This window comes from Electrophorus electricus, chromosome 20, assembly GCF_013358815.1.
Source record: "Electrophorus electricus isolate fEleEle1 chromosome 20, fEleEle1.pri, whole genome shotgun sequence".
NCBI classification, from domain to species: domain Eukaryota; kingdom Metazoa; phylum Chordata; class Actinopteri; order Gymnotiformes; family Gymnotidae; genus Electrophorus; species Electrophorus electricus.
In genome coordinates, this window is record NC_049554.1 from 6,404,952 (window position 1) to 6,428,961 (window position 24,010).

At 48.8% G+C, this 24,010-nt stretch overlaps 2 protein-coding genes across 2 annotated transcripts; both read right to left on the reverse strand.

The window, feature by feature from the left end:
* Positions 1-3,677: 3,677 nt before the first annotated feature.
* Positions 3,678-14,179, reverse strand: LOC113580753 (monocarboxylate transporter 2-like). The gene is made up of 5 exons (XM_027015488.2): positions 14,120-14,179; positions 11,267-11,410; positions 9,009-9,248; positions 8,079-8,696; positions 3,678-4,074 (listed from the first exon to the last, which is right to left on the reverse strand). Exons 1-5 carry the CDS (start codon positions 14,142-14,144, stop codon positions 3,779-3,781), a joined length of 1,323 nt encoding a protein of 440 aa, XP_026871289.2. The 5' UTR covers positions 14,145-14,179; the 3' UTR covers positions 3,678-3,778.
* Positions 14,180-17,369: 3,190 nt separating this feature from the next.
* Positions 17,370-23,487, reverse strand: kbtbd8 (kelch repeat and BTB (POZ) domain containing 8). The gene is made up of 4 exons (XM_027015489.2): positions 23,462-23,487; positions 21,509-21,716; positions 19,713-20,821; positions 17,370-19,189 (listed from the first exon to the last, which is right to left on the reverse strand). Exons 1-4 carry the CDS (start codon positions 23,475-23,477, stop codon positions 18,726-18,728), a joined length of 1,797 nt encoding a protein of 598 aa, XP_026871290.2. The 5' UTR covers positions 23,478-23,487; the 3' UTR covers positions 17,370-18,725.
* Between the last annotated feature and the right edge of the window lie 523 nt (positions 23,488-24,010).

Sequence of the window (24,010 nt, forward strand, 5' to 3'; positions counted from 1 at the left end):
GAGTGAGACTGCTAGCTGGTAGAGTGAGACCCTAGCTGGTAAAGTGAGACTGCTAGCTGGTAGAGTGAGACCCTAGCTGGTAGAGTGAGACTGCTAGCTGGTAGAGTGAGACCCTAACTGGTAGAGTGAGACTGCTAGCTGGTAGAGTGAGACTGCTAGCTGGTAGAGTGAGACCCTAGCTGGTAAAGTGAGACTGCTAGCTGGTAGAGTGAGACTGCTAGCTGGTAGAGTGAGACCCTAGCTGGTAGAGTGAGACCCTAGCTAGTAGAGTGAGACTGCTAGCTGGTAGAGTGAGACTGCTAGCTGGTAGAGTGAGACCCTAGCTGGTAGAGTGAGACCCTAGCTGGTAAAGTGAGACTGCTAGCTGGTAGAGTGAGACTGCTAGCTGGTAGAGTGAGACCCTAGCTGGTAGAGTGAGACCCTAACTGGTAGAGTGAGACTGCTAGCTGGTAGAGTGAGACTGCTAGCTGGTAGAGTGAGACCCTAGCTGGTAGAGTGAGACTGCTAGCTGGTAGAGTGAGACCCTAGCTGGTAAAGTGAGACTGCTAGCTGGTAGAGTGAGACTGCTAGCTGGTAGAGTGAGACCCTAGCTGGTAGAGTGAGACTGCTAGCTGGTAGAGTGAGACTCTAGCTGGTAGAGTGAGACTGCTAGCTGGTAGAGTGAGACCCTAGCTGGTAGAGTGAGACCCTAGCTGGTAGAGTGAGACCCTAGCTGGTAGGCTCCTTCCTAGGAACGGTGCATGTGCAAGAGAGTGAGCGACAGCAAAGGAGACCCAGGCAGAAGAAGAGAGAGAGAGAGAGAGAGAGAGAGTGAGAAAGAGGGGTGGATAAAGGAGAAACAGAGATGGCGAGTGCGTGTGTGTGTGTGTGCGTGCGCGTGTGTGTCGTCGTGGCATTGCCGTGCTCCATATTAAGCTGCGGGGCCGTGCGGGACAACAGGACTGATGAGGCTCGCGCCAGCGTGTCAGTAGGCCACGCCCCTCCATACCACCCCTTCAAGAGCACATAATAAATACACTCCATCATCATCGGCCCAGGGCAGGCGCCAGCCGCGCGCGCACACACACACAGAGGGAATTAATTATAGATGTACATTAAATTACTTTCATTACCTCCCTTGCCACACAGATGGCCCACACGCAAAGATGTGAGTGATGAAACTGTATTTTCAGCGCTTCCCTATGTGAGTGTGCACGTAAATGGACCCCACACGTACACACACACACACACGTAGAAACTGGTGTGCACACAGACACACGTGGAAACTGGTGTGCACACAGACACACACATGGTGCACATGTGTGCACACACATGTAGAAACTGGTGTGCACACAGACACACACATGGTGCACGTGTGCACACAGACACACACGTGGAAACTGTGGTGTGCGTGCGTCCACACACACACACACACACACACACACACACACACACACACGGTGTGCGTGTGTGCACACAGACACACACGTGACACCATGCGTGCACACGCACGGTGGCATACATGCGCATGAATGAACACACACACACACACACGCACACACACACGCGCACGCACACACACACGCACACACACACACACACACACACACACACACACACACACACACACACCAGGCCCTTCCCCGTTTCTCTTTCATGTTCAAAAATGTTGCGAATGGAATCGTATCAATTCCATTTTTGTCCTGTTTCCACAGAGGCCTGTGTGAGCAGAGGCTGGCGTCTGAGGAGCAGAGAGAGGCAGCATCTGGATGTGGTTGTACAGAGACAGTGAGAACACTGGTGTCCTCCGAGACCGCACAGGTGTGTCTCGGTCCTCTGCGCTCTGAAAGCTGGGTGTGAACCTTAAAAGAGGACTGTGTTAGACTTCAGCCCCAGTGTACTGAACGAGGGTGGTGTGCTTCAGAACCAGACAACACATACACAGTACCTGGATGGACGATCGTAGGAGAGGTCAAAGGGGGAAAAATGACAAAGGACAAAAAGAAAATGTACAGTTGACTTTTTGAAGTCTGCCCACGGTGGTTGTGTCCTCCCCCTCCAGAAGAGCCACAATCCAGGACCCTGCACACGGGGTCAGGCTAATCCATCGGCCCGCAGACGCACCGTACACGGGGGAGAGGTGCAGACAGGGAGAGGTAGCTGGAGAGAGAGAGAGAGAGAGAGAGAGAGAGAGAGAGAGAGGAGAGAGAGAGAGAGAGAGAGAGAGAGAGAGAGAGAGAGAGAGAGACAGAGAGAGAGAGATATCTCCACAAGGCCTGGAGGTACGTTGGGGCTTTGTTTCATTATCTAGTCATGCCTTTAGCTGTGACATTTCCATGCTTGTTACCCCAGTTACGGGGTGAAGAATCTAGACACAGCTGAGTGCAAACTCCTGCTGCCGGCTGAGGTGGTGGGTTGTTATGTTTTTTGTTTGTTTGTTTGTTTTATTTACTAAGAATATGTTTTTTGAAGCGTTCTCTCTCTCTTTCTCCAGCTGAAAGGGTGGACAGACAGACAGACTGTGGTGTTTTTAAATGATTCTCTTTTCCAAATGCCTAATATCTGTTGTTCCCCTGGTTCATTTATAGAAATATGTGTAGTTTTTAATAGTTAAAAATGTTAAGAACATAAACAATGCACGTAATCATTTCAGATTTGTAACCGCCGTAGACTGTAGCAAAAAAAGCAAGAAATGTGTGCAGATCTAAAGCAGCTAGAAGCAAGAACTCTGATGTTAACTTCACACCACGCACATCTTCTGAAAATAGAGTACAGTTTAGCGAAATTAATTAGGGACATTTTTGCCACTTGTCAAAACTGACTGTAAACGTTACATATCAGTGTTGGTGAAACACTGGGCCAATGTGGTGACACTTCGTCAGGCCGGTATTAAGGGGACATCCAAGTGTTGGGTTTATATTAATGAGCACAGATCAGCACTGCCCAGATCTGCACACGTGTATATGAACATCTGATAGTGTTCAGACCGTCCAAACACACTACCACTCTGGGACGGTCCCCGGGACGGTCTCTAAGACGGTCTCTGCGCTAGGGTTTCTGGGAAACTCTGCCCAGCATGATACAAAGCTGAGCAGAATTTCCAATTCAGACAGAAAAAGACTGCGGTCAGCAAAGCCTTTCACTTAAGCACAGTGTGAAATCAACCTGATATCCAGTAACAGGCTGCACAGTCGTAATGTTCAGCAGACCGGAGCGTTAGTGAAGGCTGGGTTCACTACAGGCTACAGCTTCAAAAATGCAGCGTCATCCCTCCACAGAGTCATTTCTCAAAACGAGATTATCGAAAATGTTTCAGCACTGTAACAGAGACAAAATATCACAGCAGGTCTGAGCAACAGAATGAAATGCTTGTATCCCGACTGAGGTCCTGGGACGTCACCGAACCCTGCACAGATGTAGACTTGTTCAGGGATCCATTAGTTGAACACTGCAGGCTGGAAGACGGACGGACGGATACACATCCGGATGACGGACGGACGGATACACATCCGGATGAAGGTTTGTGTCGATAATGATTTCTATGAAATCATTAGCAGTGTGTGTGTGTGTGTGTGTGTGTGTGTGTGTAAATTTCCATCACCAGCAACTCCAGAACTGTGAAGACATTAACAGGAATTCTAATGAATTCTTCAGACTCTGAAGAAGCAGAATCCAGCTACCAAAACAATGAACCGCAACTTTAATGCCCTATACATCTACCAACCACTAAAATACATTTCTACTAAAAATGGAAGATAAAATTCAGTCTTTTTGGATAAAATTCAGTCTTTTGTTGTCGTTACACTATGTTGTCTTCTGTCTCTGCTTTGACCTGAAGTGTCCCAGTCTCCTGTCCCAGGCCTGGATCACCAACTCCCGCTGCCTTGTGATCGGCCCGTGGGTGTCCACTCTGTACCCCATGCTGCACTGTCCTTTCGCCCAGCTCGGAGGTTCTGTCCTGGGTGTGCTTGGCCCGATTCAGCTGCCTGTAGTTCCAGTAATTCATGGTGAACAGAAACAGGCCGGCGGTCAGCATCACGGCGCCGCACATGTAGAACAAGTAGCTGTAGTCTGCAAACATGTCCACCAGTGCCCCTGTGGGGGAGACGAGAATCGTGAAGCCGAGAGCACAGGACGTCCCACTCACGAGGTTTGGAACAAAACCGACCGAGCAGTGTCAAGGCTAGTGTTGGGAGTTACGATGTGAGTTATACCTCACTGACTGGACACCCGGTAAAACCACGCTCATGTTTAATGTCTCTGCTAGAGCTACTGCAACAGATGGGGAACAGGTAGGGAACTCTGCACCACGAAGGGTGGGGACAGCCTGCCTCCCAGAGATGAAACAATCGGGCAGGTTTTGGGGGATCGAAGTAAATCAGTTTCATCTGCGATTTTGCCTGTTACAAGATAAACGAGGTGCGTGTCTGAAGGGACAAATTTACATCAAGAAAACACATCCTGAAGTGCTTTTGCTTCTTATAGAGACATCGAGAGCAACCAATAATCTAATAAAGTTGAGTATCTAATCACAGCTCTGAATCGACTGCCGTAGGGCTCACGGCTGCTGAAACCTTACACCCATGCACTTCACCCCACCCCCCAGACACACGGGAAGACAGACAGACGCACGTCTTGACCGACAGGTGCTGCTGCAGTGTCAGGGGGCATCTCCGAGGGCAACTATGCCAATTAAAACCCTGCTGCTAATGGCTCTTTCATGCATGCCAGTGGTGGTGGTGGTGATGATGATGATGATGATGCCAGGGGAGTTTCCGCTTGCCCTTCAGTCTCATGCCATGGCAAAACAACCGTGGCGCCTGTGGTTTGATTGATTGCGTGGCAATTTTGGGGGCGGGGCCCAATGCCCTGGGTCCTCGTTAAACCCAGCACTTGATTGGTGCAGCAGTAATTACGCCCCATCTGTTGAAGTCACCAATGTTGTATTTTATTTTATTAATTATTAACTGCTCCGTCCCCTTGCTCTCTGGATGTACTCCTGCTTAATGATCACACAGGTAAGAGCTGTTAATGAGTGAGGGAACGAAGCACGATTTGTTAAACACACGGCAAGCGAGGGGTAAATCACTACCATGTCTACTCCTCTTCCTCATTAGGGTGACCTGCGGGTAGCGGCGAGGTGGAGCGCGCCAGGCTTGACGGGCACAAGGAGAGTGTGTATAGAGGAACATGCTGGAAGAGAATGGTGAGTGTGTGTGTGCGCATATGCGTGTGAGTATATGTGGGCGTATGTGTGTGCACGTGCATGCGTGTGTGTGAAGGTAGTTAAGTAGGAGCTTATTTACTCTGTTAAACACGGGTCTCGGAACTGAGGCGTCACCTCACATCAACGAAGCCTAGATATGTTCACCTCATTAAGCCTAGATATGTTCACCACCAGGTTGTTTTTGACAAAACGTGTGTGTGTGTGTCAGTGTGTGTGAGAGAGTTTAAGTGTGTTTTCCTAATGGACATGGTAACATCCAGATAATCAAAACACAAGGAAGTGCAGTAACAGAAATGAAGGTCTTCAAAACACACACACACACACACACACACACACACACACACACACACACACACACACACACACACACACACACACGTTTCTGCTCTCCGTGTAGGTGTGTGTATCAGAACTGCTCTCAGTGTGTTTTTGTCTTTGTGGGGTTTGTTCCGAAATGTCTCACAGGACAGACTCAGCATGAAGACAATCAGAAGACTCTAGTCAACATCACAGGATACAAACAGGAAGTGCTTGATCACTCACTTCCTTTATTCCTGCACACACCTCACTGGAAATATTTATCTCCAAGTACGCAGATACTCCAGCAGCAGCGTAGTAACTCATCTGCTTCTCGGCCGGTGGTCACTCACTACAGGTTCACTGAGGGAGGGGTGAGATTGGTAGGCAAACCGCTCACAGACCCCGGCACCGACCCCGAACGCGTACAGACCCCGGCACCGACCCCGAACGCGTACAGACCCCGGCACCGACCCCGAACGCGTACAGACCCCGGCACCGACCCCGAACGCGTACAGACCCCGGCACCGACCCCGAACGCGTACAGACCCCGGCACCGACCCCGAACGCGTACAGACCCCAGCACCGACCCCGAACGCGTACAGACCCCAGCACCGACCCCGAACGCATATAGACCCCAGCACCGACCCCGAACGCATAGACCCCAGCACCGACCCCAAACGCATAGACCCCAGGACCGACCCCGAACGCATAGACCCCAGCACTGACCCCGAACGCATACAGACCCCAGCACCGACCCCGAACGCGTACAGACCCCAGCACTGACCCCGAACGCATACAGACCCCAGCACTGACCCCGAACGCATATAGACCCCAGCACTGACCCCGAACGCATAGACCCCAGCACTGACCCCGAACGCGTACAGACCCCAGCACTGACCCCGAACGCGTACAGACCCCAGCACTGACCCCGAACGCATACAGACCCCAGCACTGACCCCGAACGCATACAGACCCCAGCACCGACCCCGAACGCATACAGACCCCAGCACCGACCCCGAACGCATACAGACCCCAGCACCGACCCCGAACGCATACAGACCCCAGCACTGACCCTGAACCACTCACCCCAGCACTGACCCCGAACGCATAGACCCCAGCACTGACCCTGAACCACTCACCCCAGCTCTGCTACTGTGTTTGATACACTCGTATCAGAGCACCAGCCGTCATATGAACGCTACAATTTGTGCAGAGTGACAGTTATGTAATTATACACCTATAAAATACACCTGTTGCAGGGAGGGAAGGTGCAAGCAAGGTGATTCTCCTAAATTGACTAGTGAGCGTGTATATGGCGACATTGGTAGCTCAGTGGTTAAGGTACTGAACTAATAATCCAAAGGTTGCCAGTTCAAGTCTCACCACTGCCAGGTTGCCACTGTTGGGCCCCTGAACAAAACCCTTAACCCTCAATTTGTGTTCAGTCAGAAGTGTACGGTTTTTTGGATAAAAGCATCAGGTAAACTCTGTAAATGGCGACGCAGTACACAGCTCCACCTTCTACATCACCGGCGCCACCTGCTGCCGCCTGGGCAGCGGCGCTAGGGCCGCAGGGTGGAATTATCAGCTTAGCGCCAGCCGAGAGGGACCTCACAGCTACTTAGCTTCGGAAAAACCGCTCCGTAATTTACCCAGCGATCCGAATCCTCACGCGGCCGGCCGAGCAGGACAGCGTCGTAAGCCCAGGCGGCTCCGCCTGATTTGCAGTGGGAAATAACCGTGACCAATTACTGCCTCGCCCCCCGCCCCTCCGAATGGGCCGAGCGGCACTCCCTCACCAGCCGTAATCCAATTGTGGTGGAATGTCTTGCAGTAATGACACCCTGGACCAGATTCCCACACTACTGTGTAGTCTCATTAGTCACGCAGCCAGGGAAAGAGAGTGCAAGAGAGAGAGAGGTTGTTCTACTGTGGTGACACTAAGTCAGTCCTGCGTTCTCTGTTGTCCTTAATGTCTCAAAGTGCGATGACCTTTTTCAACGGGAATAAAAACTGCATAGATGCCTGTGTGCATCCATCTATGGTTAACAGAGAAGACACTAGATGAGTCTGTTTATGTGAATGGATTCTTGTCTTAAAACAAAGCAGTTTAAATGATCCATAATGCTGGGGTCAAAGTTCGGTTTCTAAACGCTGAACCTGTATCGGACACTCTGAGGTTTTCAAATGCTGCATTGATCCTTCAAAACCATACCAAATCGACCTGCGGCAGGCACTCAGACATGCTCTCATGCTACAATAAACCTTTTTAAAAACCCTGTTTACTATTTTATGTTTTTCTTTTCAGTTAAGATGTGCTGGAAATTCATACAAGGGCCTCAAGACTAAAAGGGAAAAACATGGAACTGGATACCTTTACTCTGCCCAGAAAGCACACTGACCCCTGACACTGACAGGACCTCCGACACTGAAGACACCAGATACTGAAAGGACCTCCGATTTGCTCACAGAGCCTAACTGTCTGTAACTGCCCATAATCGTGCGTAACAATCTGTAACACTCTGCAACTCCCATAATCACGTGTAACTATGTACCCGTCTGTACCGCTCACCTGCGATGGGCGGCCCCAGCAGGACGGGGCAGCACTCAAGGATGGTGACCAACCCCACGGCACTGGAGAATCGTCCAGGTCCCACCAGGTCCATCAGGCACTCAAAGAGCAGGGCGCACACCATGCCGTAGACCACGCCGTAACAGACCGCGTACGCCACCAGCCCCCAGTACCCCGACGCCAGTGGGCACAGCAGGTGGCACACGCCGTTGTAAGCCACAGCGAAGCTGAACAGGTACTGGACCCGGCGCCGGACCAGCCTGGTGTTGGCCAGGAGGCCGGTGCCGGGCCGGGCGAGCATGTCGACGATGGCCAGGACAGAGAGCAGGCTGGCAGCCGAGTACTCGTCCACGCCACGGTGCTTGGCATACGGGGCCAAGAAGATCATGGGCGCAAAGAAGCCAAAGAACATCAGCACGTTTCCCATCAGGTAGATGACGAAACCACGGTGACCAAACAGGGACAGATCCAGGAAGCAGCTCAGGCTCTCCGCACAGCTCCGCCCACGCAGAGGCGCTGGCCCGCTGGGCCGCTCTTCGTCTCCGCCCCCGCACGGGGCTTCCGGAGTCCGCGCTCTGTCAGGCAAGGGTTTGAGAGGGACGGCAGGAGCGCCCCCTACTGCTAAGTAGGAAAACATAATTACATTATGAAAATTACATTATGTTCAAGTTGGATGCGACAGCAGGCAAGTGTAAGTCATTGCACTACTGCTATATGTAACATTTTTATAAAACAGAGCAAAGAGAGTGAAGGGCAAAATCTAGTTATAATTTTATATGTATATATATATATATTTATACTAATGATTTCTGATACCATATTCTTGTTTAAGCTGGATATAATTATTCTGTCCTGTATACCCATGCACCATGCACAGTGGGGTCCATCACTCAACACACCATGCTGCCTGGCAGACAGATGTGGGCCTACCATCGCACAAGGGCCTCATGAGCGCGCCAGCCACACAGCAGTTGAGCAGCATGGCCCCGAGGATGACGAACCCGCCCCGCCAGCCGAAACGGTCGAACAGGAACTGGTTCAGTGGAGCAAGGGTGCACAGGAACACAGGGCTTCCCGCCATGGCCAGGCCGTTGGCGATCGGCCTCTTGACCTGGAAGTACTTCCCGATTATGGTCAGAGACGGCTGGAGGTTGAAGGAAAGGCCGACACCTGTGGAGAAGGAAGTTATGGTGGGTGAAGGTTAGAGTTACGGTGAGTGAAGGTTAGAGTTAGAGTTACGGTGGGTGAAGGTTAGAGTTACGATGAGTGTTCCTCGGGGTGCCGCAGGAATTCACAGCTGTGCACGATTAAAAAGACGACCATTTCTGCTCCGTTCACGTTAGCGCTCTGTCCCATTTACCGCTTCCCGCTAAAAACCCGTTAACAGAACCTGAAATAATTTCTAAATGAGTCTGCGATTTAAAAGGGTATTAAATTAGAGGCTGGGCATCATTCATATACCACCACCTTCTCTGCCAAAGGGGGGAAAAAAATCCAATTTAACAGTGTCTCATTCTCTAACCCAGTATCTTCTTTATTAGCCAGGCCTATGCGTGGAGATGGAGCACTAGAGGTGGTGGTGTGGGTGGAGGAGAGGACCTGCCTGCAGGTCGTGCTCTGGCACCACCTACAAGTCATTTCAATTTCCATGTAAGTTTACGACACAATTCTTTCATGCTTTTCGATTTTGATTCTGAGTAATGTGTTGGCGCTTAAACCAGTGCATTATACCGAGAGATTTTATATGGATTTCCAATTATGGTTTAATGTATTCAAAATAATTACATTGAAGCAAAACAGGGTGATGTGGCTCAGAGATTTGGTTTAAGCTTCAGGAAAAAAAACAGATTTGATTTCTAATAGAAACAGGCTTTAGGCCCATTAGCCGCTAAATGGCAGGAATTGTACAATCCCCCGGGGGTCCAGCTGCTCACATCACAGCTCACCTACAGATAGGGTTCGGGTTTCAGCCTCGGTTATGCTGACTGTTTAAAGAATAGGGAGTCTACAAACCCATCAGTGCACCCACTTTCTCTCTCTATAAAACATGTCTTTGCGTTTGTTGTACTGAGTTAGTAAACTCAGAGTGCATCCCACAGGGGAGTTGGCAGGTTGTGGGAGAGGAGGCAGAGGTGGGATAGAGAGATTAAAACCAAGGTGTCCAATTTTATGCATCTCAAACTGCTGAGTGATTTACACCGATTTCCCCAGTGGTTTATGCTCGATACCAAATACCGAGCTAAACCATGTAATGCATCACTCTGAACCCATCGAGCCATCAGTTATTAAAAACGCCACATTTGATGAACTTTTATACACACATCAGATATAAGCTTAGACCACAGGTCCAAAAAATGTTTGTGCTATCATTAGCTAGCGACCTGAAAGGAAGGAGATCAGGAGGAAACACTGCAATTCTAGAAAGGTCTTCCGTGCCAACTCTGTCCACACATAAATCCTCCCCGGCCGAGGTAATGAGCACTAGGTGCTCCATGTGGCGACCACACCGGAGCCTGGCCCAGAGGACCACAGCGGGACACCACAGACTTAATTACACCCAGAGAGAGAGAAGAGGGAAGAGATTTGGAAAGAAAGACAGAAGGTAAAAAGTGGATAAAAAGGCAGAGTAATGCAGAGAAAGAAGACAGACAGAAGAAAGAAAAGGAGAGGAGAGGGAGCTGGAGAGAGAGATGGAGAGAGAAATGGAGAGAACCACAGCTTGTGCCTGAGGGGTCTGAAGAGCTGTGGCTCGTCCCTGCGGTCTGACATGAGGGTGAATCTCTACATGCCCTTCCTGACCCACAGGACTGAATAATAATAATAAACAACACACCTGTGAGAACTTGCTCCTAAGCACACCCCAATTACACACACCTCTGAGAACTTGCTCCTAAGCACACCCCAATTACACACACCTCTGAGAACTTGCCCAAGCACGTAGGGCCTTATCTTCAAAGCTTAGCTTAGTGAGGTGTGATGGGACACATCATTTAAGAACACAGTCACAGTGATGAGGCTTGTCACCTAAATATTGTGACTATATGCTGTGCTGCAGCTGGGTTGAGTTAGGGGCGTGTTCAGTGTCACGTGTTGAGTTAGGGGCGTGTTCAGTGTCACGTGTTGAGCTTGTGGCATGTTAAGTTGTGGGTGCTGAGTTAGGGGCGTGTTCAGTGGCGGGGGTTGAGTACCTCCAATGATGCCGACACACATGTACAAGTGCGTAATGCTGCTGCCAAAAGAAGCCGTCACCATGGCGACGCCGCACATGACCCCTCCCGTAATGACCACCGGTCTACTGCCATAACGGTTCACCAGGATACTACTGATTGGACCTAGAGAGAGAGCGAGAGAGAGAGAGAGAGAGAGAGAGAGAGAGAGAGAGAGAGAGAGAGAGAGAGAGAGAGAGAGAGAGAGAGTATAAAGGGGGATAGGTGGATAGAGCAAAAAGAAAGTGAATGTATAGTTGGTTGAGCAGATAGAAGGAAAGAAAAACAGAAATTGGGTGAGGGAGAGAGAGAAACAGAAATATCACATTTTGCATATTTTGATGAGAACTAAACATTTGCCTAATATCATTTTTCATAAAAACACCAATAAATGTGGCTTGTCTAGGCCACCGTATCACTATTCACATCACTTCCTCTCGGAGTTTAACTGCAAGCACTTCTAATGACACCCATTAGATCATAGTCACGTTTCATATTACTTTGATCTTGACGAAAAACAACTGCAGAAGAAGAAAATTATCAACTAAATTATCTACATCAATCAGATGGTTAAGTCTCTCTCTTACACACACACACACACTCCATCTGTGGAAGGAGATGGAAAACGAGTCAGTTTTTCTTTTCTCAAGAAAATTAAAAACCAAAAAAAAGCACTTAGTGTAAAAAGGCACAGCTGAGACTACCAATTCATTACAAAGAGGCTGTTCCTAAATGAGAGGAACCTCCAAATGGGCTCTAAAACAGAACTACGCATTTGCTGTTCCAATTTATTTCAAGGGTTTTTTCCCCCCAGACAAGGTCACGTAAGGCCGCCGCAATTATACCAGGACTTCTTACACACGCACGCTAACAAACATTGTTCACAGTGCAAGGAAAAACAATTGAAGGAACTCAAGGAAATCTTAAGATGCAACGTTAAAGGTAAGCTAAAAATAAAATAAATAAACACACCATACTCAAAAAAGATGAAAACAATCTGTGCTGCGTTTCAACCCACGCGCGCTCTCGCCGGCTCACTTAAGCAAACGTCAGTCAAACCGTGGGCGGCCTATGCGTGTTCGACTGATCCCAGACCTGCTGCCCCTGGGAGCTCTACAGGCGCCTGGGACCGAACCCAGGGCGACAGGGCACGAGGAACAGAACGGCCCAACACCCAACAGACTGATCCCGCGCGTGGACGAGGGTCATCGCCCAAGCGCGTGCCGAAAAGCTCGTGTTAGATTATCTGCAGAGGCGCTGATGGTCTCGCACCGCGTTGGGAGACTTTCCTGATTGTTGGTTGGATTACACATCCCGCAGAGCGTGGCTCGCTCTGACGACCCGCGCGAGAGTACCGCGCTTCCAAAGGCAAACACTCGCAGAAAGCAACGTGTTCCGGGGCAGCGAGAAGCTTCTGTGTGTGCTTTTACCTCCCTGGTAGTTCCCAAACGCCAAGGGCGCACAGAAAACCAGCCTTCTGGATGCTCGAAGGCGTCCACTCAGCCCGCCCTTAAAGTCCCTAAAGGAGCAGCGCCGGCACCTCCGTGAGTTCAGAGCTACTCCGAGCGCAGGCGCGACAGCGAAGTAAAGACAACCGTGTCGTGCAGACGCTCGCTCTCACGTTCAGAACCTAAAACTCAGGCCTCGAGCTGCTGTGACGTCATCCTGTTCATGAGGCGTTGATCATCCCCCGTGCGAAGACAGAGACACACACACACACACACACACACACACACACACACCGGGCCCGGCGAAGCCGCTGTCGCGCGGGTGCGACAGGGGTCGTCGCGGCGAACGCCACCCCGGGGACCCGCGCGGAGAAAAGAGAGCAGTGGACCCGCGCGTGATGTATATCTGCTGTCGCTGTTGAGTGCGCGCGGGGGTGACTTTGGCATAGAGGAGCCAAGGGCGTTATGATGGAGTCCGTGCCGTCGCCGCTACACACATGGGAACCCTCTTCCCTCCCTCGCTCGCTCGCTCTTGCGGTGTGTGCGCGCGCGCGCGCAAACTGCAGAACACACACAAGCGCGCGCGCGCGTGCGTGTGTTAATGATGATGGCTCTCTCAGACCCCAGCGCTCTGCAGTCTTTGCACTCGGGGGGGGGCACTTTTTCCCTAGCGTCTGCGTAAAAACGCTGTGATCACTCGGCTTTGGTTCAAGCCCCTCATGATTTAACCACTTCCTTCCTGCACGCGGCGATGACCTCTCACGGACAGCAATCAATAGTTCAGAAAACACACTATCGGTCCGATAACAATGTAACACCAAGCGATAGTATCACACGAGTTTTTATTTGCTGGTTCATCTAAACACGGTTACTACTGAAAGGCTGTTTTAAATGTCTCAGGATGAACGGTGGTGTTTTGTCACTCCGGTGAGAATAAACGCTGTAGTGGGACGGTCATTTAATCAAGACTGCTCTGCGACTAGTACCTCGTGTAAAGTCACAACTACCGAAGAACTTTTGTCGGTACCTTTTTCTCCAGCATCGTCAATACTGCGACGATTTTAGTTTTAAAGCTTCGATGCAGGAGTACTGTCACGTGATTTTATAAACCAATATATAATCAATAAAGGTCTCAGGCTGCGTTCCAGATACTGCTGAATTCATGAAGTCATTTCAGGGCAAAACTAAATGTGCATCCAGAAATGCAGCTTCTGTGTCTTTTTTTGGGGAGATACAAATGTTACCGATGGCCCAAAAATTGGTGATTCTCCCACACTCCCTCAACACAGAGCATGTTAGCACCCAAAGAGGAGTCCAACAGCCAATACAGAAATAACAGTCGTTGTTCTATACAGATTGGCTCAAAATGCACAAAAGACTGCATTACCTCCCGCGTACATAACAGCCAGCATGATGGAGGACACCCAGGCAATCTGGCTGTAGGAGACCCCAAAGTCCCGCTGGATCTCCTTGAAGTAGATGGTGAGCGCCTTGGGGAAGGCGTAGGAGAAGCCGATGGAGATGAAGGCCCCGAACACGACCACCCAGCCCCAGCCGCCGTCTGGAGGGCTGGAGCCTGACGGAGAAGGCCCGACGACACCCATGACTGCTCAGAGAGAACGCCACGGAGGGAGTGAGAGGGGGCTAGGCGTAGAAGATAGAGGGATGTGGCATTTAGTGTGAGGACTGGCTCTTTCCTGTAGATCTCGAACTTTGCACCTTTCCTAAGTCAATCAGTGTTTGACAGTGCCAGTCAATATCACATGACATCCACTTATTGACGATGATTAATGTGTTGACAGTGATCTATACCTGGTTCTCTTTTCAAACCCATGGCATTATTATACACTTATTAGTGTTCACTCAGGACATATTGCACTCAGTTTTATTCTCCATCTATTAAGGGCTGACCTGACAAAAACACACCCAGAGCCTGTCGAACTGGATTTAAAAACACACATTACCAGCCTGTGCCGCTCCAGGACACTAGATATCAAATGGTACACTTATCAGAGAGTAAAACATTCCCAGGAGTGGTAAGACCCTGAGCAAATCAGCACTCCCAGGAACAGTACAAACCAAAGCAAACAGCATTCCCAGAGCGGTATGACCCTGAGCAAACAGAATTCCCAGAGCGAACAGTCCCAGGAGTGGTACGACCCTGAGCGATCAGCATTCCCAGGAAAAGTACGAACCCGAGCAGACGGCATTCCCAGAGCGGTATGACCCTGGGCAGACAGCACGACCCTGAACTTCCTCCAAGTGTCCGAGGAAACAGCCACAGGACGCGGCTTGGTTTTCCCCCAGTAACACGTCATTGCTCTTCCCATCAGAAACACCACGATAAAGAAATCAGAACAAATGAAATATCAATTTTGGATTGGAGAAGTGCAGCCAGGCCAACGGGTAGCCGTTTCTCTGTTCCTCCTAAGCTCAGTACGTTAAACAATCAGAGGTGCGTCATTAAAATGTCTAACATACCCGCTGCAAACTTAAGGAAAGATCCTTGGAAATTCAGCTTTTGAAAGCCAGAAACTCCACCCTCACACATTACATAAATGTTTAATCATGTTAATTATGGGTGTGACCTAACAAACACAAAGACAGCTATGCTGCTGATCTCAACCAACACAAGATCGTTAAAGGGAGTTTTAACTTTTTTTTTTTATTAATATTTTCAAATTATGTGCAATGTGAATTTCACAGTAAAGACCAACATACATTTGCTGACACCATATAGAGGCAAATAAAAGCATACAGGGGGTGTGGGGTGTGTATATATATATATATATATATATATAAATAAAATATATATAAAAACTAAAAGAGGAATACGATATGTAGCCTCTCAGCGGGTGATGAAGGGTGAAGGATGAGACAGCTGCCACATGTGCGCTCGTAGCAGACGACACGCTGGGAAGGAGAGTTCACAAAACCCTTTCAAAGCTTACATAACACTTCGACAAGATGACATGTGTTAAGATATATTAAAATAGAACTGCTGATGCAGCTACTGTCTGTAATGCTTTGTGTTGTCTGATAATAATGCAATCACTGGGTAACCCATTAACACAAAAGAGGTATCATTTATTTAATAATTAAAAAAAAGGTGGTTTCCACATTTTGTCAATCACCTAACAAACCTGTCAAATTATATGCATCTATATTTAAAATAAAAAATAAATCACATCTGGAAAACAAGCAAAAAAAAAAAAAAAAAAAAAAATCTATTATTCAAGTTGAAAAAGGTGAAGGAAATAATCAACCAAACCACACCAAAATAAAATAAAAAGAAAAACCTGTGCAAAACCAGCAAACGCATGTTACAGCATATTTCCATGTTATCAAACCATAGTCAGTACAGTACTGGGTGTCAGTAATTAATCCTGAGAGTGGTCTGTCTGTGGTTTACGTGCTACCGAGCTTTGGGGCGAGTCTGACAAGGGCGCCCTATTGCACTGAAATCACAGAGTGAAGGAGTCCGTCCACCAGTCCCCCGAGGCGGAGCACGCAGGTGTGGTAGATCACTGCTTCAACTCGGCAGAAAGAGAAACAGAACTGTGCTCCGGTCACATCCAGCTCTATGCTCTGTTTTTGGAAACGGCAGGTTGTTTATGAGATTGCTTTAAGAGAGAGAGAGAGAGAGAGAATGTAGTGCAACATCAGTATGCCATAAATAACCTGCATATGAGAAATAAAATGGGCAAAACCAAACAAAATGCTCTAACTGGTACAGACTTTAACCCAGTGGCTGAATTTTGAGAGAAAACGAACACAAAAAACAAAGATTGTCAAAGAAAAAAAAAAAAGGCAGCTCCAAAATTATTCAAAATTAGTTTCCATGTTTTGACACCAGCCAGCAGATTCGCGACAGCGTTTGCACAGGAGGGCCAGGACATCACTGCTGCGGTCATGACGCTCCAAGGAAACGCCATCCTTGCAAAGCCAGGGGGGAGAGGAGGCTCCATTAAAGTGCCTTAGTGTAACATGGAGTGTAAGGTAAGACTCTGTGTTGAGGTACAGCCAGGCACGGGTCTCACCCCCGTGACTCTCTCCAGGCACTCATAATGCCGCACTTCTACCCAACCACAATAAAATCTTGTGTGAGTTTCTAACATTTATATTATACATGCCCCCACCCAAATTGGAGAGCATTAAAACAGATGTGCTTATTGCTAACAGGAAGAATCTTGTGGTTTCTTTAATGCACACCTCCCACTGAGAGAGGGAGCCATCCCATGACAGAGTTCATGCCAGAGACACTTCCACGGACAGGCGGCCAGGAGCCTACGGCAGTCCAGCGGGCCCATGCTTGTGTCGGCTTGCGGACACGACGACCTTGGTGAACTGGTGAGCATCTCTGCCCAGTCCTCGTACAACGGCACCAGCAGAGTTTTGGCAGTCAGCAACATTTACTGCCCGATTTGGAGTTCATGTCTCTCCGCTGCCCCCTCAGCACGGAAGGCATGCGACCAAGTCAAAGTCCCAGGTGGGTGAAACCAATTGGGGTCACACTTTGGCGAGTCCATGTTGGAAAGGAAAGTTACCTTCATTTTAACTCACAGATTCTCAAATTCACAGAGGGAAGGACTGCGCTAGAGACTCACAAGGGGGGGGGGGGGGGGGGGGGGGGTTGAGTGAGTGTGTATGTGGCTGAGGAACCCATGCTATAATGACACTTGAGTCACAAGCCCACAACCCCAGTCCTGCTGCTGACGGACCCTGGCCTCTCCTGCTTCTCTCCAATATGGAGACTGAAGTTAATGTTACAACCTCACTAACAACGCGGCCGGTGACACAAAACTAGGTGTTAATTAAGAACCATACATCAGGCCTGAAGTTGCACTGGTGTCTCAAAGACCACAACAGTTCAGAAGTTTAGTGTTGTGTTCCGTTCTGACACACCAGTAAACTCACTGAATGCTTGAGGATTAGTCCTGGAGGTGGAGGGGTTTTAGTTTGTTTTTATGTGTGAGACAGAGAGACAGAGAGAGAGACAGAGAGACAGAGAGAGAGAGAGAGAGAGAGAGACAGAGAGAGAGAGAGAGAGACAGAGAGATGGCTGGAGCATAAAACACTGAACCAGGTGATGACAAGACTCGTACGGGGGAGATGAAATTCCAAAACCAAATAAACATAACTGCAGTGGCAGCAGAAAGCTTGTCAGGATGACACTTAAAAAAAAAAAAATAAAAAAAAAAAAGAAACACAAAGTATTTTAAAATTTAAAAAAAAAGAAACCCCCAAACAAACCAACAAAAATACCCAAAATGTCACCTAAACAACTTGGCAATTCAACAAGATTAAGGATTACCTAACGACTAGGTCATAAAAGAGGCCAAATCAAAGAAAATGAGTTAAAGAAAAGTCAGTGTTGCGATGTTAGCTACCCAACAGTGAGCTCCCTAGGCCATCATACCCGTATAGAAGTATTTATATTTTTATTACTTTCAATATTTCTGTTGCAAAAAACACACTGCCTGTCCTTTACAAAATAAAGACATCCTGTATTACTCTGTGTTCAACAACGCATGCTGACAAACCAGCAGAAAAAACAGCAAAGCACCACCACAAACTGCCAGGGTGTACGTCTGAGATACAAGGTAAAAAAAACAAACCCAAAACAAAACCAAAATAAATGGCTCAACACAGGTTTGCGAACTATAATGATAATTGCACTTAGAATTTGTTTGTTTTGACTGTAAAAACAAGCAGGGGGCGGCGGGATGTGGCATGCGCGTCTCTCCGGTTAAAATAATGCCGTCTCTCTGATGAGCACAGCCTGCAAGTTCACCGATCAATCAACTCCAACACCAGCACTTGCACATCTGGGGACTTGGTCAGCACCATATGCAGCGGGGGTGGGGGTGCAAGGACCAACCCCCTTCCACAAAAAAACCCCAAAAAAACAAAAACAAACGAACAAAAAAAACAAAACAAAACCAGCCACCCCAAACTTCGCACCACGTTCCCTGCCATTCCCACTGCCCCACTCAGAGCACTTTCTGAAGACACTGAGGGTACAGTTTGGCCACCACGCACTCGAAATGTCGGCCCAGGTCCCAGAGGCGGTCGGGCGTTTCGTAGACCTTGGCCCAGCAGTCGGCCTCCTCGTCGTACTGGTAGAGCGAGTTCTTGCGGCTCGTGCGGAAGACGTGTTCCTCCACCACGACCTGCGTGGCACGCACAAACAGATGCAGGCGCCCGGCCAGCAGCAGGGCCTTGATGTAGGGGCTGGCGGCCTGCTCGAAGGGCAGGTCCTGCCGCCGGGTCCAGACGCTTTGCTCAATGTCGTACGCCTCCACTGTGAAGGTGCGCTGGTGGTTCCGGCAAATGCCGGCGATGTAGTAGATGTGGCCGAGGTGCAGGGCGGCCAGGCCCTGGCTGCGCGGCACGCCCATGGGGGTCAGGTGGCCCCAGTAGTCCTTACGCGGATCGAAGCAGAAGAAGTGTTCACCTGAAGAGACGCAAAGGCAAGTTTAGTCATGCAGCGCGTCTCACTCTCAGGGCGAGTTTGGCCGCCCAGCGCGTCTCACTCTCAGGGCAGTTCAAGGCATGTTACAAACAGAAGGAAGACAACTGACTAAGGAAATGAGAAACAAGCCTGAAAATTGGGGGAAATTTTTTGTTTGTTTTGCAAATGCATTTAATTTAGACAGTATCGTTAAATGTTTTAGTAATTGTTTCTTTTGTAATGTAATTTAACAAAGTTTCAATATTACTATTCATTAATATATTGTTAATATATATACACCTCTCTCTCTCTGCACCCCGTTTTTTTTTTTTTTTTCCCCCTCAGTTTGGACAGAGCACTCTCAAACCAGTTCAAGGCGAGTTATACTGTGTATGACTATGTATGTGACAAATAAACCAAACTTGAAACTTGAATTTGTTGCATGCTTCCGTCACAATTATCCTGAATGGAAAAAGTGGTAAAAGTACGACCTAAAAAAAGGCAGACGTTAGGAATGACCTCTGACCTTGGAGAACATAGATGCGGTCCTTGTACTCGATGGCACTGTGGAACTCCATGGCAGCCGGCATGGGGCTAACGGCGGTCCAACAGTTGTCCCTGGCGTCATAACACTCGACGGACTTGAGGGCGTTGCGCCCGTCGCCCTCGTAGACGCGGCCGCCGAGGGCATAGAGTTTGCCGCAGCAGTGCACGAGCCTGCAGCCTATGCGCGCGCGGAGCAGCGGTGAGCGTGCCAGCCAGCGGTTGCCAGCATGCTCGTACTGCCAGAAGTCGCTCTCAGCGCGGTGGTCAATGGCCACCTCGCTGCTGCTGGGCCGGTAGCCACCGGCGATAAAGATGTCGTTCTCGGAGGTGACGAGGATGCCGACCTCTCGAAGGTCGTTGGGGGGCTTGCAGAGTTTGTAGACCTTCCCCGTGACCGTGTCCAGGCAGGGAACCGTCTGCTTCTTCCCTGAGTGCTTGTGCGCCGCATCGAAGCAGATGACCATCTCGGAGGCGGTCATGCCCAGGCGCTGCGGGCAGCCTGTCGGCCGGGTCTTGTCCGTGCGCTCGCGGGACAGCACTGAGGCAAAGGCGGGCGGAATGCAGCTGAGGAAGGCCTCATCAAGCAGCGGCAGGCGCACGCAGCGGGCGAAAACATCCGCCACGTGTGCCTCGCGGCGTGGCCGGTCGTGCTCCAGCCAGCGCACGATGCTCTCGTACACGTGCTCCTCCTTCTCCACATTGAGGTCGTCGCTGTTGAGGATTCCCACCAGCTGCTCACTGGTCAGGTGCAGGAACTCCTGCTCGCGCACCACGCACAGGAACTTCTTGCGCACGTAGTCCTGCGCACGCTCACGCAACTCCTGGTGACCATAGGCGTCTGCGAACATGAACACACCAATGCAGTTCTGCGGGTCCAGGCGGCTGATCATGAAGTGGGCACACTGGTCCTGCAGCGCCGGGATCTGGAAGATGCTGGCTGCCGTGAACAGGGCCTGCACGTTGCACTCGGACAGTGCCACACGCGACGTGTAGGCGTAGTCCAGCACCAGGCGCATGGACTCGGACTCCACGCCCACAATACGCACCTCTCGCTGGCTGCTCTCTGTAAGGCCACTGGTGAACATTGATCTGAGAAGTGGAGCAAAAAGCAAAGGACATGGAGCCCAAAGGCAGGGAGGTGTACACCCAAAAAATAAAAGGGAGAAAAAAAAAGAAAAAAGACAAGTCTGAGCAAAGGTTGTTAGTAACAAAAGTTACACGTGTGTGTGTATGTATTAGTGATGGAGCACTAATTTGTTTCTGACTACAGTAGGAAAATGACTGAAGGACAGGACACAACAGTTTACTAGTGTTTAGTCCAAATATTGTGACCAAGTCCTGCGGAGAAACTCATGATGCAATCTCTGTGCACTTCCTGCTCTGAAACCTTCAGCAACTTATGAGCCAAACCAAAAAAAAAAGGAAGAACGAACCATCATTACACAAAGCAGCTATAGTACAGCGCTTCCTAAAATCAGTGGGCATACCTCTCAACTCACCATGCTTTGTCTGGTTACATATTTATCTTGGACACAGTCCCAGTTCTATTGTGCAGTGCACTAAAGGAATTATTTTCATATTCAATAAGAATGTAATGGTTTTTCCCAGTGCTCTTCAGTTTTGTTTTGTTTTTTTGGAGTTTCCCTGTCCTCCAACACATCTGTTTCCAGTCACCCGAAGGCTGGCTGGCCTTCAGGTTACACCCAAGTGCCTCTTTCTCCCTCCACCAGACGAGACACCACCCAGAGGACCCCACAGCATTTGCCGAGCCCCTACCTGAAGTAAGGGCTGATCGCGGCCAGTACGTTTCTATGACAGGAGAAGGTCTTGCCATGATCCACCTCCACGACGATGTCAGTCAGTTGCGCTTCATCGTACAGGGCCTTCAGCTGCTGTAGGACGGTGCACGCATGCAGGGCGTCTACGCCGTTGTAGCTTGTGCTTGCTGGCGTCCCATTCTGTACCTGTAACAGCTTTCCAACGTCTGTAGTGAACGCAACACAAACAGCAGCAGTTTGCCAGATGAGGTTTACTGTAAACTATAAACCTTAAAATCCAACGGCATGAAAAAAAAATAGTCTGTGTGGTGGATTTAACCACATATATATAATAAAATCACCACCACCACCCTACATAAAATTTCGGGTGTTAGCCGTCGCTAGCTGCGTACATACCGGTTTAATAAGACAGTGTTGGGAAAACGTATGGATATACAGGGCAAAGGTCCGAATAAGCATAACCTCAAACTGCTTAAAACTAGTCAGTGGTCGGATGGCCAGCATATTTTGTTAACCACTGTTACATAGTTCAGGTAAACCTGTGAGAAGGCCTTGTTTGCGGGGACCTCTCTCGGAAGCGGCGCAGCGAATGTAGGAGACTTGCATGTTTAAGGCAGATCGCGACTGTGTCTCAACGCTACTGCTGTTATGCTTATAGATACGAGGTTGCTGTTACGTCTCCCCTATCTGTCGGTGTAACGTGGCTACAGGTGATTTGAGGTTTCGATGCGGTAGGTCAGGTCCGGGTGTTCAATAGAATGGGTCACCTATATGATGGACAGGTACGCCGTTTTATTACTTTCGTTCCTTTGGCACCGTCCAAAATGTCCATGCCGCCCAAACTTCACAAGATCTGTCGTCATTGCTGTCTGTTTTTACGTTATAAGTAAATCAACACAAGTGCAGAAGTTATTGGTGACGGCCTCACCCTCGGTAACTTTACACACACGCCCCTCTGGACTGTTAAAACCCTGATATCTTGCCAGGTAAACGTAACTGGCCGGCTAGTTGAGCTAGTCGGTGAATTATGCTAACGCACTTGTTACACGGCTAACCGAACTAGCATAGATGGTCTTCGCTCCGGATTCGACGGTCATCATCAAATACAACCCACAACTTAAGAAAATCAAAGAAAAAAAACCCTCTGAACTCTTAACACCGAACATAATTCTGTCTGAATTTAGCCAGCGGTTTAGTGCTGCTAGCTGGTTAGCGTTAGCTGGGAGATGTAGATGTACTTGGCCAACTTTTGTGTAAGAAAAGCCCCTCACAGGAAACACTCGACATAAATGTGGACCAGTTACTCTAGACAACCAGCAAACCTAGTTCAGCTAACATTAACCAGTTCAGTATTAAGCTGAGTAAACACGCTTAAGGTGAAGTTTGTGTTGATGGCAATTGACTTGCTTGACTAAACTAATTAGCACCGTTAAAAGTAATTTAGTCAAACTGGTAAACGGGTTATTGTGAGTGAATATGTGTGCTAGCTCACTGGCTAACAGCGTCTCTGTGAGGAAATAACGTCTCTACACTGGACTGAGCTGGATGCTAGGCGACTAGGTTTATTAGCCCCATTTTGCCGGCTGTCTCTTGAATGGACAAAAGATAATCGTGTCTTGACAGAGATAAATCGTTATGTTGTTAAATTAGTATTTTAAAACGATAACAAGTGGCGACACGAGACGTAGGTAAAGGTAACGACTACAAAGGCTGGAGTGTTTGTAACCGCTGCCTCGAGCGCAGCTAGCCTGGCTACGCTAGTATAGCCGTCTGTACTTTTCTGGCTGCCTTATAAACAGTCATTCATGTTGATCGCATAAAAGAAATTCGCGTAAGCGCAACGGATCGCAGAGTCATGCTGGAGGACTGGGAATAATTGACACGCAAATGGTTAGGGGAAAACTGAAGAATAACTTTGAATCTTGAAGGGAAACAGCCGTAAAGATCTCACCTCCACTGGCGGCCATTCTCACCCACTCTCGCTGCGGATGTGACGTCACTGGTGTCTCCGAGCCCCCGGAAACACGCAACGGCCAATCGGTTTCATGGAAAGGACCCCCATGCCCAAAAGAGCCGAGAGGTATTCATGGTTTTGAGATGTGTATCAAAAGCAATTAATATCAGTCCCACTTAATCAATTACTTTAACTAGCACCAAGGTGAAATAAATAAATTACATATTAAACTGGTGGAAAGCAGAATTAAACGCCTTAAACGTAAGGCTTTGCTCGTGCATAGTTCATCTAGCATATAAATGTGAATTTTTATTGAGGTCATTTATTAATAGTTGCATAAAGTCCTACTTTATTTTAGGCCTATTGGGATGTTGATGTCATGTCATTTTTGGAAATACAGGTGGTGATGCGCAAACCGCTTCATTCACAGACCGCTGTCTGCATTGTGAGATTCATGTTTCCATTGTGACACTTCTATTCTTAAATGTAATATGGTTTTTTTTTTCTGGTTTTTGAACTTAATTTCTAAAACACTGTACATTCTAA

Coding starts and splice junctions, on each gene's coding strand:
- LOC113580753 (XM_027015488.2), bottom strand. CDS start 14,144: ATGCTGGCTGTTATGTACGCGGGAG. Junction 11,411..14,119: donor GGCTGTTATGTACGCGGGAG/GTAATGCAGTCT, acceptor CTCTCTCTCTAG/GTCCAATCAGTAGTATCCTG. Junction 4,075..8,078: donor GCTGGGGCCGCCCATCGCAG/GTGAGCGGTACA, acceptor TCTCCCCCACAG/GGGCACTGGTGGACATGTTT.
- kbtbd8 (XM_027015489.2), bottom strand. Junction 20,822..21,508: donor GCGATCAGCCCTTACTTCAG/GTAGGGGCTCGG, acceptor TCCACTTCTCAG/ATCAATGTTCACCAGTGGCC. Junction 19,190..19,712: donor CCGCATCTATGTTCTCCAAG/GTCAGAGGTCAT, acceptor GCGTCTCTTCAG/GTGAACACTTCTTCTGCTTC.